This window comes from Malaclemys terrapin, chromosome 4 (assembly GCF_027887155.1).
Source record: "Malaclemys terrapin pileata isolate rMalTer1 chromosome 4, rMalTer1.hap1, whole genome shotgun sequence".
In the NCBI taxonomy this organism is placed as follows: domain Eukaryota; kingdom Metazoa; phylum Chordata; order Testudines; family Emydidae; genus Malaclemys; species Malaclemys terrapin.
Window position 1 is genome coordinate 59,535,460 of NC_071508.1, and position 13,381 is coordinate 59,548,840.

Genomic DNA, 13,381 nt, shown 5'->3' on the forward strand with positions numbered 1-13,381 from the left:
GCAACCTTCCCCACTTCATTTCCCTCTGATGATTTTGGAAAGTATCCAGGTTGGCCAGCAAAGCATTCCTGTCCTCCAACCCATAGGAAGTTCAAAACAGAAGCCTAGATATTTGGAACATGGAGCTGAGAGAGGAGGAGAACCAAGCCAGGATTGTTACCAGGTTCGTAACAATATGGGCTATTAACCAGAATCCAGGTTCAGGCTTCAGAAGAGATGTTTGCTCTCTGGGTCAGGATGGACAATACAAAATTTTCAACCAGCCTGACAACCCTACAAAAGGAGGATGGCCCAATGGTTAGGTCTCTAGCCGAGCAGTAGGAAAACCTCAGTACAATTCCCTGCTCCACCACAGGCTACCTGTGTAACCTTGGGCAAGTCACTGAACCTTTATGTGCCTCAGTTCCCCGTCTGTAACATGGGGATAATAGCATAGTCACAAAGGTCTTGTGAAGTTGAATAATATGAATGTATATTTTAGTTAGTTATATAGCCCCCATTACTGTAGTAATTCCCAAACTATAATGTATTCATCCTCACAATACCCCTATGACAGGGGCAGGCAAACTTTTTGGCCTGAGGGCCACATCGGGTTTCTGAAATTGTATGGAGGGCTGGTTAGGGGAGGCTGTGCCTCCCCAAACAGCCAGGTATGGCCCGGCCCCCGCCCCCTATTGACCCCCCCACACTTCTTGCCACCTGAGGGCCCCTCTAGGACTCCTGCCTATGGCTGCCCCCCGCCACCACATCCAACCCCCCCCATTCCTGACTGCCCCCCCAGAACCCTGCCCCATCTACCCCTCCGTGTCCCCTGACCACCCCTGGACCCCACCACCCCTGACTGCCCCCCGGCACCACATCCTGTCCCCCGCGACCACTGCCCCCATTCAAACCCCGTCCCCCGCCCTCTGACCATCCCAAGCCCTATCCACACCCCCGCCCCCTGACCACCACCCCAAACTCCCCTGCCCTCTATCCACCCCTGCTCCCTGCCCCCATACCGCGCTGCCTCTGGGCCAGCTCCAGGCACCAGCTGAACAAGCTGGTGCTTGGGGCGGCAGATTGTTGGAGGCGGCATTCTGCCCAATCCTAGGGCGGCACGGCCGCGGCGGCGCGGAGAACCAGAGTGCCCTGCAAGGCAGTCCTCTTCCTTCCCTCCCCACCGACTGGAGCAGAGCCCTCGTGGCAGCCGGCAGCACAGTGGGAGGGGCCGCGTGGCAGTGCCCCTGCTGTAGCCCTGCCCGCCCCCTTCCCGCCTGCTCCCTCTCCCTCTCCCCCCCCCCCAACGCCGCAGGTTTTTTTTTTTTTTTTTTGCGCTTGGGGTGGCCAAAAAGCCAGAGCCGGCCCTGGCTGCCTGGAGCACCGGTGGCTGGCGGCGCTACAGCCGCGCCACCCAGAGCACCAGAACAGGCTGCGCCCCAGGAGCTCACAGTCCCGCCGCTCAGAGCATTGCGCCAGCGGCACAGTGAGCTGACGCTGCGGGGGAGGGGGAACAGCAGGGGAGGGGCCAGGGACTAGCCTCCCAGACCAGGAGGGTCCCGCGGCATAGTTTGTCCACTTCTGCCCTATGAGGTATCAAAATGATATATATATTATATATCCCCCCTGCCCCCCGAAATAAACCAAACAAATCCCATTAAGATAGTTAAGGATGAGAATACATTTCTTAAAATAGTGTTTCCGAAATGGTGGGATGCAGCAAGCATCTAAATGGGTCCCAGGCTTTGGGAAGAGGCCAGAGAGCAAGACCACCCTGGAACTCCTGTCCCATGGAGCTGGGCCTGGCTCCCCGATCTGGGTGTTGCAACCTGGTGCACAGAGTCACAGTACCACTCAGGTTTGGCCTGGCTGCCTGTCCTACGAGTGGTGTGATCTGGTGGATGGGGTGGTAGTGCCACTCAAATTTGACCTGGTCATATGGAGTGGTGGCTGGGCCAAATCTGAGTGGTGCTGCAGCCCTGTGCACCAGGTTGCCATACTTGTAATGGGGAGCTGGGCCCACCCCATGGTACAGAAGCCACTGCCACAGGGTGAGCGAGGAGCAGGCTTGCTCTACAACCCCGAGGCTTCCCCTGCACGCTGGACTGGGATTAGGGTTCCAGTACCGGGGTTGCCGCAGGTGACTGGTGCCCCTCAGTGGGGCAAGGAGGAGGAAACGGCAGAAGCAGTGGAGGAGGAGAATTGCACTAGCCTATGATTTTGCCCTGCCCCACTCTGAATTTGGATCCAGAAAAAAAAAAATATTCACAAAATGCAGTTGGTGGGTTGCCTTAGTAAAAATTTTGGGAACCTCTGTCTTAAAAACTCCTCACTATTTTATTATAATCTCCACTCAACCTTTTCCAAGTGGCAGGATATCTATACTGGCTGCTACTCAAAATAAACTTGTATCTGCTTGGTTATGTATGTGGACATGGAGTATGGAGTTTCCTAGTATGCTATGACCTACATCCTGCTTCGGGTATAGGGATAATCACAGGCTCTTACGGTAAATATTATAGGGGCTCACATTTGCAGACTGGACAGGATCCACGTTGATCTTTGGCCTATATTCAGAGAATAAAGTTTCCATTTCACAGTGGGAAAGGAAAAGGGGTACTAGTCCACAGCAGGTTGGTGTCTCCAGCCCATGGAGTGAAGGGTAAGATGTGGGATGTTGTGCTCTCTGGCCTGTAGCGTGCTGCAGGATGGGAAAGGGTGTTCTCCAGCATGCTGGTGTTAGATGGATATGCAGTTCATGGGTCAGCCTGCTGAGTTTTCCCAGGAACTCTGGGCATGGTCACCCATGTTGGAAAAACATGAAATAAAGTGATGCAGGGGTTAGGACTAGAACTTTACTGAGGATTTCCTGTCTTTTGAGCTTTTATAACAAGTAACTTTGTAAAAGTAATAAATAACATTATAAATAAATAAATAAATAATGGATGTGTTCAAGTAACATTACTCAATTGGGAATTATGATATCTTAAAATAAACCAATTTCCCCTCTGATTCTGAATTACAGAAGAAAATATTAATGGACACTAGAATAAAAATTTGAGCAGTGATCTGTTCTTATACAAATCAGCTCCCTCAAAGAAATTTCTGTCTTGCTCATGACCTGCACGTACACTGTGGAAAAGAAGTCTGTGCACCCACGGGCATGCCCAAACCCTTCAGTTTGTTTCCAGAGCTTGGGCACCAACACCACCATGAACTAGCTGTGAGCAGGATGTGCAGTCAACTGATTACCATGCGAGTGAATATGCTAAGCTTCCATACACTAGTTGCTTTGCTTCCCTGTAATCCCATGTCCAGTGCTATGACAACCAAGTGAAGAAAAAATACTGTTTGCAGCCTGGGACAATCAAAACCCCCGTACGAATGAGTGAAATTTCTTTGCTTACTGACAAGAGTACATTCCTAAGTGCATAGGCATATGCAAAACTCAGAATTGACCTCCTATCTTAGTTAACTGTGCAAATACTAATCCATTACAGAAGAAATACATAATATGCCCAACTAGCTCATGTAATGCTTTACTAAACTGCACCCTGCAACTGTGCCAAACTTTACACTACAGTTTCCCTCCTAAACAGCATCTATCATTAAATACTTATTGTCATCTAATGAATAAGAGCACAACTCCCATCTGCAAAAGCTCCTAGAATATCAGTGCAATGAAGCAAAGGTGGCACACTCTGCATCTGAACGTTCCTTGTCCAGATTCACAGGATCTCCATTTCCTCCATGGAAAGGCTGATATGGCCTGTAGCTTGACTGACTTTTTTCAGGAAGAAGATTATAGGAATTAGTATTGAAAGTGGATATTCTCTCTGTGTACCACTGGAATCTTCACACAACAAAGCATAGCACTTCTTGTAGGTCATCTGAGTGATATATGTTTGCCTATAGCTCACATGGACTATACCTCACAGCAGGGAGACTTCAGAGACATATTAGGAAGCATCTACAACTAATTCTAGAATATGGATTGCTGCAGGTGACCGGGTTCTAAGGAATGACTACGTTTAAAACCCATGTTAGAATCATGTACAACTTCTCTTCCATCCCCCACAAAAACTTCAAAAATCAAAACAAAAAAGCTGTAACAGAAACCATTCCAAATGTGAAAGATTTTATTTAAATGGAACAAATGTATGTTTCTGATTGAGTTTTTAAAACAACTCAAGATGTGATATTATGTTATCATCAACCTGTGCTGACCTCTGAAAGTGTTCCCTTGGTAAAAAATAATGTTTTTTTTATTACATAAGGTAAAAAAAATTAAGTGCCTAAGTGATTTTAAGCGCCTAAGTGATTTGTGAGCCTATGACCCATTTTCAAAAGCAACTCAAGAACCCAAGTCTCACAAAGTCAATGGCACATCAGCACTTTTGAATATGTTATCCACGATAATTACATCACCCTACATTTGCTACAGTTGAGAAAACACATCTATTCTAACTCCCCTGGTTTCTAAAAACATGATCCTTTGGGTTTGGAACAAATGCCATTTTGGGGTGGCGAATTGTAATATTCTGTTTGCATGTTTCATAAGTTGGTAAAAGGTGGAAAAACAATACATAAAATTCTAGTAATCTTCTACTGGTCAAAAATATTTTTCAAGTGATTTTGTGTTTGGTGAAAAACTGAAAAAAGAAAAATAATGCATACTCCTGAACAGTCAAGTTTGCCTGGACCTTGTCCTGATTGGTGTGAAGAGTTGTTTAGGGGTATGTTGAACCCTATACAGCATATATGTTTCAAGTCAGACCAGATATCACAGCGGTACCTTCTGGACTTGGAAACTATGGAAGTATTTTCTATATGTTCTCTGCCTTTACAGATTAGGTTGCCCATTTGCTAAAGTTATCTATGACCTGCTACAGCTTGTGTGCCCAGAACACGGAGGACGTTTGTGGTTGGATCAGATCCTTTAAAATAAAAATCCTGGACAGGAACCTATAACTTGAAGTTATGGGGTACTTTCACACCAATATTTTGAGGTCCCATTATGAGCCTCCTGAGGCTGACCTTTACTGGGAAGTCGTAAAGAAATGCACAACTGAAGTGCCAAAGGCTGGATTCATCTACCTGGGTAGCAGGAAAGAATGAGGTTTAGGACATTACTACACACTTAAAAAGCTGTGACAAGTGCTCTCCCATTGTGCAGAGGGCGAGGTCATAGCTCTGCCCAGATATCTACCCTGGGAGTGTGCTCAGTTTATGATGGTGCCTATGCCAACCCAAAGGCCAATGGAATCCTAACCACAGAGGTCTTGCCCCCTTCTTGTATACTGGACTGCTGGGAGACAGATATACTTGCTTCTGTGTGGGTATATCAGAGGACTGAAAATTGCTCCTTGCACCATCTCCATCACTGTGCAGGCAAGATGCATAATTTAGCACTGGGAGTGGTAGTGCTGGTGTCACACTCCAATAGCCCCCCTCCCTCAGGGGGTTCCCTGGGGAGGCAAATCAGCATTATATGTTGCTAATTCTGTTGCCTGAATTCCAACCCTGACCAACCATGAGAAAGGAGGATTCAGCTGAACAAAACTGCAGGGGCTGCAAAAACTAATGAGACAACGAAGGTCAGCGAGGGGGAAAACAACAGTTTTGCGTCCCTGAAGCCGGTGTGTTTTGGGAAAGCTGAGGGAGCCACGGAAGGCTGGTTTGGACTGGTACAAAGAGCACGGGGGACAGAGGTCCCTGAATGAAATGCCCCCAAAAGACCCCAGGACTCAAAACCCTCCTGAGAGCTGAAGCAAATCGGAGATCAACAGTGGACCCTGGATGGCCTGTGCATAGGACAGAACTCTCGTCCACCCTTCCCCCTCTTCTTCTGTTACACCCAGGCTTGGCCAGCCTTGGATTGTGCATGTGTAAGTATAAAAGTGGGCTAGGGTACAGGCACTAATGCTTTCTTCCTTCCCCCAAGCGACATGGGAAGCACCCCACCGCTGTTATTTTATTAATAAAGCTATAAAACTTAGACACTTGGTGTGCTCCTTCATCCCCTCCCCTAACGATTCTGTGGCCTCAGCCTAATCACCTGACGCCTCAAGCAGATTGGTAACATAAATCTGTCACACTGGCATAGAGCAAATAAATTATATAATCTCACTCCCTAGAACACTGAAACAAAACTAACAGCACATCACTTACAAAAAACAACACAAAACACTGGCTGGTTCAGCCTTGGCAAGATCTCTGAAGTAGTTTTGCAAACACAAATTTAATTTTTGAAATTCAACATTTAATACCCAAACTGTGAGCTGTTTCCCAGTAACCAGGCCCATGCTGTAAGGCAAATTTGGGAATTAGTACCTATTATAATGTTCATGAGACTTCAACAGAACAAGCTCCAGCTAGCAGGCACTCTACCACACATGCTAGTGTGTGTTTAATTCCTCCTATAACTTTACGGAGAGGTAAATTTGTCCTACGGCAATACTATGAGGTGGGGTTTTTAGCTGATTTATCTAAAATAATCTTGCAGATGTGAAGTTTTCCAATGCCCAAACTGTTATTGTTTGTCTTTGAAATGTGTTTGGGGGGAAGTGCTTGCAGCGGGGAGGCAGTGGAGAGAGAGAGATTGACTCAAAGACAAAGTTTGGAAACAAAAACAAAGGTCCTGAGTAGCCCCAACTCTCACTGGTTGTCAAAGGGAGTTGCAGCTACTCAGCATTTTTCAGGGTCAGGTTCCAATCCAATCAGTTGATCTCAAATAAAGCAGTACCATACCTGCAATGATATCATCCATCTGCTCTAGGGCTGCTTCAAGCATATGACTAGCATCAGAAGCCATGATTTCTGACTTGCCCAAACCTTTATTCCTCGTACTGGAAAAAATAAAAAAATAGGGAGATGAAGTCATACATATTACACTAAAACACAGACATTTTAGAGAATGTATTTCAATATGGCTCTGCTGTAAACTGAACCATGTGAACTAAATTCACCCACTGGCAAAATAAGGCACAATGCCATAAAAGCCGATTTTAGCTCAGCATTTCCAGCTGTTCATTTACATTTACCTTAGTTTTTTCTTCTATGTAATTTCACCAAAATCAGCAATATCAGATTTTAAAATGTGAATGGAAGGCTTGAGATTCAGACCTGAGCTCTTTCTTAAAAACAGAGGCGAAGTCTTCTTCCAGATACTAGGCTTGCTTCTCTCCCACCCTCCCCATTTGAGGGGGAAGGAGGATTCACGCTCTTAACAGGGGTCAGACAATTGTGGGCTACCATCGTTCCCGGGGTTTCCAGTGGGGTACGACATTTTTATACACATTATTATACCACTGGTGTGGCTCCCGAGGACTCTGACAGAGGCTGCCTGGGGAGAGGGGAATGGAACTAAGACCAAAACACCAAACCTCCCTGGTAAGCATCTTGCACTTCCTTACCCTCTGAATCCCTGTCTCTAGGTGTCCTGTGCTCTTCCAGTGATACAACTCAGCATAAATCAATGCTCACAGTCTAGTGTCTTCTCTGACTCCTCTCTCCACACAATCAGGCTATTACCAAGCTTTCGGCTGCTTCTTCCACAACATATTGAAAATAGAGCTCTCTTTTTCTGTACAAGTGGCCAAAATGCTCCCTCAATCATTTCACTCGGTGAAGTAGCTATATAGTTATCTGTGGGGGTGAGAGGGAGGGAGCTCCCTGCGAGTGGGGGGTGAAGGGGCAGGAGGAAGATTGAGGGGAGGTATTAAGACTCAGCAGCAGGGTGGGGGAACAACTAGTTCCAGGCTGGGCAGAAGGGTCCTGAGGTTTCCTACCTGATCCCAGGCCTGTTCCAACCCCTTTGGGTCCTGCTGCCTGGTCCATTCACATGTCCTGCTGCTCCAGCATCTTTGGGTCCTGCTCTTGCTCCCCCTGGGTATGCACAAGTTTAATATTTCCTTTGCAGGGAGGCTCTAGCCTCCCACTGTTATCTTCTTCCTAACTTAACATCCCATTTTCTAAAGCAGAGTTAAGTTTCTGTTGAAAGTTTAGTTCCCACCTGATATCAGAGATATTACTGTAAAATCCCAGGCAATATTTTCCAAAAATATCTCAATTCCCAAAAGGGTCAAAGATCATGTAACTCCCCGACAGATTCCTTTCCAAGTAACAGTTCCTGTCATCAACAGATAACATTTCAAAAGAAAACAGAACATGCACCACCTTTTGGCAGCTTGTGCTAGGGACGGGGGTGGAGGGGGGGACATTGCCTGGGGGAGGGGGGACATTGCCTCCCAATTTTTCAAAGGCAGGGCCATGCTCCTCACTTCTGAGAACCAGAATTCAGCCGGGCGCAATGAAGAGGTGTCCCAGGCTCCCTGCTTGGCCCCTGACCGAACCTGGGTGGTGTAACGGCAGGCCCCCTGCCCTTGGCTCAGATACCCCTCTGTCATGAAGAAGCGGTGGCCAGGCCCAGCTGCTCCCCTCCCCCACTTCTGCAGTCCTTCCAGCCCCACTGGTGCTAAGAATACCTTTGAAGTAAAACTTCTCATATGTCCATTTTATGGCTGAGGTATGGAACCAATGTCCAGGCTATCACTGAATTATTCAGTGCCGGTGCTAGCCCATTATGGGCCCTAGGTGGCACTAAAAATGTTCCTCCCACCCCTGCCACAACACATACTCATAATTAATAACCCCCTTCACCCTCCCCCGCACCCCCAGCTGCTCGGGGCCTAAGCAACTTCTTAGTCTGCTTATGCCCAGCACTGGCTCTGGCTGAATAGGCCTTTCACTTCTACATTCTTATCTACTTTTCACATCACTATAACATGCAAATCAAGTGTTGCAGGTCTCGGTAAGGAATTTTAATCAGCATTTTGTGTTCTGTCTGTTCTTCCATTGGGGGGCTTGATTCATCCCTTGGTGGCTCTGGGAACTACAAACTATATTCTCCTGCAAGTTTCTGAACCCCAGGTGCATTCACCCAATAAGAGGACAGACAATGTTCCTCTGGGTCGCGTCCACTGGCTCCCTGGATGCCTTCGAGGAGCAGTGGGCACCATCCAGGGTTCTCTGTGTCTCCCTCTAGCTCCCTGCTTTTGATCCTGTGACCCTCACTTCCATCCCTGTTTTCTCATTTGTTGTCTCCTGGCTTTACTTGAGCGCTGGGTTCAGTGGCTTCTCACCTTAGGCTGTACCTCCTTTTCAAGTAAACTTTCCACCAGCAGGCGCCCCAAGTACTCAAGATGTGTATAGAAAGACAATTGAGTCTATTTTGATTAACTAATGATAAATAGCTATGAGAACACTAAATTAGCTTTTTCTGAATGAATGAACCAGATTGCTCTCACACCAAGCATTGCTTCTCAGAAGTGAAATTTCTGAATAGTAGTCTAAGATTAACCTAATTCAGAGCCATGCAAGAGTCTTTGTTGAATGTGTTTGTACTGGGACATTTCTATTTGACTGTAAAATCCAACAAACAAATGTGGCTAAACAAGTTCTTTCACAGAAGGATTTAGAGGGAGAGTTATTCCTTTTTAAGAGTGGAAAAACATGCTCACCTAAAATGAACTTTAGGTTATGCTGTTTTAAAGTGACAAACTTTAGCAAGTGATTCTGCAAAGAAGTTCTGGCCATAATTCACTTAAAAAGGGATGATTAAGGAGGAAATGTGAGCTGTTCCTTTTCATGTCATATGATTACTAATATGAATACCAGCATCAGTTCTAAGGGTTGGAGAGTAGGGCAGTTGCCCTGGGTGCCAATTTTCAGGTAGAACTGTACTGCATTTTTTTTCTTGATTAATACAGTGGTGGAGTATGGAAAAAACACATGAATAATACCAGATTTGACAGTGCAATACTTTGCTTTAAAATAGCCAGTCATTAAACTATCTTTTTTAGGTGGGGGAATGCCACAACCAGCCTTCCTTATCTTTCTATTTACTTAAATAGACAGGGGAGGGATAGCTCAGTGGTTTGAGTATTGGGCTGCTAAACCCAGGGTTATGAGTTCAGTCTTTGAAGGGGCCACTTAGGGATCTGGGGCAAAATCAGTACTTGGTCCTGCTAGTGAAAGCAGGGGGCTGGACTCGATGACCTTTCAGGGTCCCTTCCAGCTCAATGAGATAGGTATATCTCCATATATATGTATATATGTATATATATTATGTTTTTTGATCCTTTAGATTCCAAAGAATAAAGACAGCTATTAGTCCTTGATCTGAAATAGCCCAAATTTGCTGACTTCCAAGGCATGCTACAAAAGCCATTTTTGACAGAATCTCTGTAGAAGGCTGAGGATATGCTTCCTATATGATGAAGTGGTGGGTGGTTGGCCGAGCTCCTGTGGAACTCATGATGAGATGAGATTTAATTCAATTGTATTTATTGTAGGAGTAGTTATATTAGGGTACCTAGAGTCCTGGATAATTTTATTATTTTAAAAATAATTAATAAATTAAAAGTTAATAAATAAATATCTCAAATGACAAGCTATATGTATATGAAGATATTTTTGTCTGGTATTCACCCAATGGTAGTTCCAGTGTCCACTTTCAATGACGTCGCTGGTAATTAAACACCCACGTTTATTCTCATAATAGCAAGCTTCCTGGAGATAAACACTAGGATGAGAATCAATCAGGCATAAAATAGAATTGTGCATTAAAATATAATTATCCATTTTTTGTTTACCAGGGAAACAGTCACGCAATACTGAAAGAGTACCTAAGGCTAAGACTCCAAATCTTTGTACCATAAGAAACATCGTAGCTCAGTAGCAAACCTGCCACAGTGGAAAATACAGATATGAACATAAATGTAGATCTGAAAGGGACCTCAAGGTCAACTAGTCCTTAGGGCTGGGCAAACGGGGCCCACACCCAGGGTGCAGTAGCCAGGGGGGTGCCACAAGGGGCTCGGGCTTCCCGTGGCTGGCTGTCGCTGGACTCCTCTCTTCTCCAGCCCCTCCCCCACACTGGGCCAGTGGGCTTCTCCCAGCCCCCGCCCCCTGGCTCCTCAGCAGGCCAGCTGAGGGCTCTGGCTCTGCCCCAGCCCCAGGGAGCCCGGGCCGGTGTGGCCAGTTACTGGCGGCGCGACCCCCCATTCCCTGCCTGGAGTGGAGCCGAGTCCCTCCCTGACTGTGGCCCTGTGCCGCTGGGTCTCTGGTGGGGGCCAGGAGGCGCGAAACTTCCACGTGGTGGGGGAGGACGGACTTAAAGTGACAGTGCGCTCAGTGTCTCTCAAACTTCCCTAAACACACACAGACACACGGCTCTCATACCCATATACACTGTCTCTCACAGTCCTCCAACACAGATTGTCACACACACACAGGCTCGCTCTCTCTCTCTCTCACACCACACGCGCGCGCAAACACACACACACACACGTTTTATTATTGTTATTACTGCTTGGTACTTCCTGTCAAAATACTCGTGGTGAGCCAGGAGTGGCTGGGGGCTGCAGGAGGACTGTGGGCTCTGGCAAGATGCAGCCCCCATGACACAACGCGAAGCCTGCCTTGAGCCGCAGGCCAAGTGCCAGGCACCACAAGCCACTGCAGCAGCACAGAAGCAAGTGTGGCAATACACCATATACCATTCCATCCTTGCTTCTGCTGACAGTGGCCTAGGAATTTGCTAGTTACTCATTGTGATGTTATCTGATTAAAACATGACCATGTAGATCATTGTTGCAACCACTGTTATATATTTGCAATAATCTTGTACAAAATGTGGCATGTAAGATGTCTATGAAAAGGTTATGACTTGCTTAATATGTTTATGCTATTTTTATGCATGTATCATTTTTGTATTTGAAGTTTTGAGTATTGGCTCTATACCTGTGTTTCAAATGTTTGCTCCTGGGGTAATGCCCACAAGGTAGTTAGTCAGCACATCCTGAAGGGACTAGTCAAAGAAAGTGGCTCATCAAGGGACACTTAACTCACAATGGACCATGGGAGCCACCCATCTACATTGAATGGACTTTCCTGTGGACATTCCATATGAAGTACAGGTAATGGCCCGGAGGTGATGGGGGGAGGGGAGCTCAGGGCCCCTAGGAGCCAGGGGTGATGATGGGAGGAGGAGATGGGGTGCCAAAATACAAGTTTGCCCAGGACAACATTTTAAGGCCGGTCCCGAGTCCAACCCACTGGGCTGAGACAGACCAAATATACCTAGACCATCACTGACAGTTATCTCTCCTTGCCCCTCTCCTTCCCCCCCCTTCCCCGATTACGTGGATTCCACAATCTCCCTTCGAATCTTATTTCAGTGCTTAACTATCATAGGGAGACAGTTTTTCCTAATATCTAACCTAAATCTCCCTTGCTGCAGATTAAATTGATTACTTCTTGTCCTAACAAGAGCAGACATGGAAAACAATGATCACCATCTTCTTTATAATAGCCCTTAGTCTTCAAGTATGTTGTTATCAGGTCCCTATGTTTGCTATCAAGTAAAGATAACTTACTCCAGTTACAAATCAATAATTCTGTGATGCACGCTCCACAGGGGTTGGTGAAATATTCACAAAGTTAATGATAAATGACCTTTCTGTTTAATCATTGCACTACTAATTTTTTGTATTCTTATGTCTATTTATACACGGCTCATCTGTCCATTCTATAACAGTAGTGCTGTCTAGAGGAACAGAGACATGAGTGGGATCGAGAACGACTGTGTTCAAATTCCAGCTCCGCCACAAACAGCTTCTAGCGTTGGATAAATTGATGTCTTCACATCAGATAGAGAAGCAGAAGGGAATCATTCTCCAATCCATCCAAGGGGAATAACACTACATTTTTACTTTGGGTCTTTTTCTATTAAGTTGTTATGTTAATAAAAATGCTATTTCATAATCTTAGGAAGATTAATAGACTAACTCGACCTATTCCTAACCCCTGCACTCATTTAATCAATACAGAAGAGGAATGGAAACAACCATTTTGGCAGGTTTAAAAAAAACAGGCATGATCTCAGTTTATGCCCGCCCCCCCAAAAGATGATTATCTAAGCAAAAAAAATCAAACCCGTTTAAAATTAAGCAGGATAGTATCTTCCATATAAGGATAGAGTCCACCTTCTATAGAGCTGATTATAAGCACCCCGTGCAGAAAGAACTGTTTTGTAACCTTGACAAGCTACAGCAGGCATACAAATTTATTCTCTATATGTGGCAACTTCACACTGCTGCAAGAAACACTGAAAACAATTTCTGCTAGAAATATGATGATTAAGGCAACTAAGCATTCTGAAATGTGGTGCAGAATGCACTAATCTTGAACAAGTCCAAAGGCCATGTGTCCCTCACACTGTATACACAGAGAACAAGAATTTTCTCAACTTTCCCTCGATTTCCAGAGTCAGTCCCTCAGAGGAAAGCCAGCACTCCTCTTCAAAATAAACACTGACATCTAAATATTCATCTATGAT

General features: G+C 45.7%; 1 protein-coding gene across 9 annotated transcripts in view; it reads right to left on the bottom strand.

Annotated features, from left to right (window-relative positions):
• Positions 1 to 13,381, bottom strand: part of PPFIBP2 (PPFIA binding protein 2) — a 189,600-nt gene that overhangs the window by 134,935 nt on the left and 41,284 nt on the right. For all 9 annotated transcript variants that reach the window (XM_054025787.1, XM_054025784.1, XM_054025792.1 and 6 more), the window contains one exon: positions 6,730 to 6,827. In XM_054025787.1, the coding sequence (XP_053881762.1) occupies positions 6,730 to 6,793 (64 nt within the window). In that variant the 5' untranslated portion in view covers positions 6,794 to 6,827. The remainder of the gene's footprint in view (positions 1 to 6,729; positions 6,828 to 13,381) is intronic.